At 46.6% G+C, this 2,549-nt stretch overlaps 1 protein-coding gene across 1 annotated transcript; it reads left to right on the forward strand.

The window, feature by feature from the left end:
* The first annotated feature begins 963 nt into the window (after nt 1–963).
* Nucleotides 964–1,908, forward strand: LOC144237982 (olfactory receptor 51I1-like). The gene has a single exon (XM_077771700.1). The coding sequence runs from the start codon at nt 964–966 to the stop codon at nt 1,906–1,908; it is 945 nt and encodes a 314-aa protein (XP_077627826.1).
* The last annotated feature ends 641 nt before the right edge of the window (nt 1,909–2,549 follow it).

The raw sequence follows: 2,549 nt of genomic DNA on the forward strand, positions 1-2,549 counted from the left end.
AACCAAGGGGATAAGAATAGATAAAGATGTTGAGTTTAAAATTTACGTAGCGGTAAAATCAGTCTGTCTGTCTGTCTCTCTCTTCTCCAATCAAACACTTGCTTCTTTGGTTTTATCCAGCTGTACACCTGGAAGTTTGGTTATAGAATTTATTAAAGGTTGGGGTTTCCTGTGTGATCGTGAAAGAGAAGCAAAGAGAAGATGAAGATACCAGTCCCAGTGTGAGTAGGTCAGAGAAAGAGTGAGGAGGGGCTCATAGACAAATAGACCAGAAAAATATGGAAGAATTATTGAGACTCTGAGAGCAAGTACATGGGCATGAGAAGGTAGGAGAGGTTGAAGGTAGTAGGCTATGGTGATAAAGAAAAAAAATCTTTAAGATTTCAGAGGTGGGACCGTTTCTCGTGATGACATGTTTGGGGTGTGCCATGAGATTGTGAGCCTGAGAAGTCTGAGTAAAGCTTATTGAAGCTGTATGTTTACAGCGGGAGAGGTTTCATCTACACCATTGACGATGTGGCTCCCAAAGGAATGGGTGGTGTTTCCTTTCCCCTGTTTATCTTAATTTCTATTTGTCCCGATTTTGCAGAATATGGCTTCTGGGGTGAGACTGGGGACAGGAAGGGATGGTGCACTTTAAGGGGAAGATGAGGGAGCATCATTGCTGTTGTCTCCTACCTGGTTGGCTTGCCACGTCATGGGCACTCACCTGATCATCACACCTTCATGGAGCTCCTACTATGGCCTAGACTGGGTGCTGGGCACTGATGATTTAGAAAAGAGTAGAACCCGGTTACTATCTTCAAAGAGCTCATAGTCTGATGGGAGAAGCAGGAACATAGATCAACACTTTCCACCTCTAACCTTTTGTGTTGGAGACAGGATGTCTGAAAGAAAGTGAAGAGCTCCCCCAACGCACCCTCAGGGGCTCATCCCCCATCTGTATTCTCCCACCTGCCTGCCATGTTGGGCCTCAATGGTACCCCCTTCCAGCCAGCCACACTCCAGCTGATAGGTATTCCGGGGATGCAGATAGGCCATGCCTGGGCTGCCCTGGTTTTCTGCATTCTCTACCTGATTTCCATCATAGGCAACCTCAGCATCCTCACTCTGGTGGTTCGAGAGCCTACTCTGCACCAGCCCATGTACTACTTCCTCTCTATGCTCTCTCTCAATGATCTGGGAGTGTCCTTCTCCACGCTTCCCACTGTGCTTGCTACCTTCTGCTTCAACCACCGCTATGTTGGCTTCAGTGCCTGCTTGGTCCAGATGTTCTTCATCCACACTTTCTCCTTCATGGAATCAGGCATACTGCTGGCCATGAGCTTTGATCGTTTTGTGGCTATTTGTGACCCACTGCACTATGCCACTGTGCTCACCAATGGCCGCATCCTGGCCATGGGCCTGGGCATCCTCACCAAGAGTTTTGTCACTCTCTTCCCTTTCCCTTTTCTGGTCAAACGGCTGCCCTTCTGCAAGGGTAGCATTCTGCATCACTCATACTGCCTCCATCCAGACCTCATGAAAGTGGCGTGTGGAGACACCCATGTTAACAACATCTATGGGCTGTTTGTGGTCATTTTCACCTATGGCGTAGACTCCGCATTCATCCTGCTTTCCTATGCGTGGATCCTCAGAGCCGTGCTGGCCATCGCATCCCAGGAGCAGCGGCTCAAGGCACTCAACACCTGCATGTCACACATCTGTGCAGTGCTGGCTTTTTATGTGCCCATAATTGCTGTCTCCATGATCCACCGCTTCTGGAAGAGTGCCCCACCTGTCGTTCATGTCATGATGTCCAACATCTACCTGTTTGTACCCCCCATGCTCAACCCCATAATCTACAGTGTGAAGACAAAGGAGATACGCAAAGCGGTCCTCAAAATCCTCTATAAATTGCAGGACTGAGGAAGGCTACCGAGAGAAAAGATGTGGACTTGTTTGCCAGCTTGAGGAATGCTAAGACATGGGGACGGGAACCAGGATCTTGACAGTTGTGAATATAGAACGAATAAAAGAACAGCTGACTCAATAAAAGGACATAAATATGTATTAAACATTAACCATGTGAAAAAGCTAGTGCTAGTCGCCAAGAATGTTGCAAATGGCGAACAAGGTATATTGTTAAGTAAGAGATAGACATTTCAAGGATAAAACATAAAAGAGTAACAGATGCCCTGAAAAATATTTGACATATGGAAACAATTGAAGTTTTATGGAGGAAATAGGCTAAGCACAAATAATTCTACTCCTACCTGGAGTGGGGGAAATAATAAACATTGGAGACAAAATTCTGTAGAGGCTTGGTGCTTCATGCGAGAGAGAGGAGCCATTTGGTTTGTGGAGGTCAGGATAAGTGTGTGTGTGTGTGTGTGTGTGTGTGTGTGTGTAAAGTAGCTTGTNCTGGAGTGGGGGAAATAATAAACATTGGAGACAAAATTCTGTAGAGGCTTGGTGCTTCATGCGAGAGAGAGGAGCCATTTGGTTTGTGGAGGTCAGGATAAGTGTGTGTGTGTGTGTGTGTGTGTGTGTGTGTGTGTGTGTGTGTG

Source organism: Crocuta crocuta, unplaced genomic scaffold, assembly GCF_008692635.1.
Source record: "Crocuta crocuta isolate KB4526 unplaced genomic scaffold, BGI_CrCroc_1.0 scaffold1439, whole genome shotgun sequence".
NCBI classification, from domain to species: domain Eukaryota; kingdom Metazoa; phylum Chordata; class Mammalia; order Carnivora; family Hyaenidae; genus Crocuta; species Crocuta crocuta.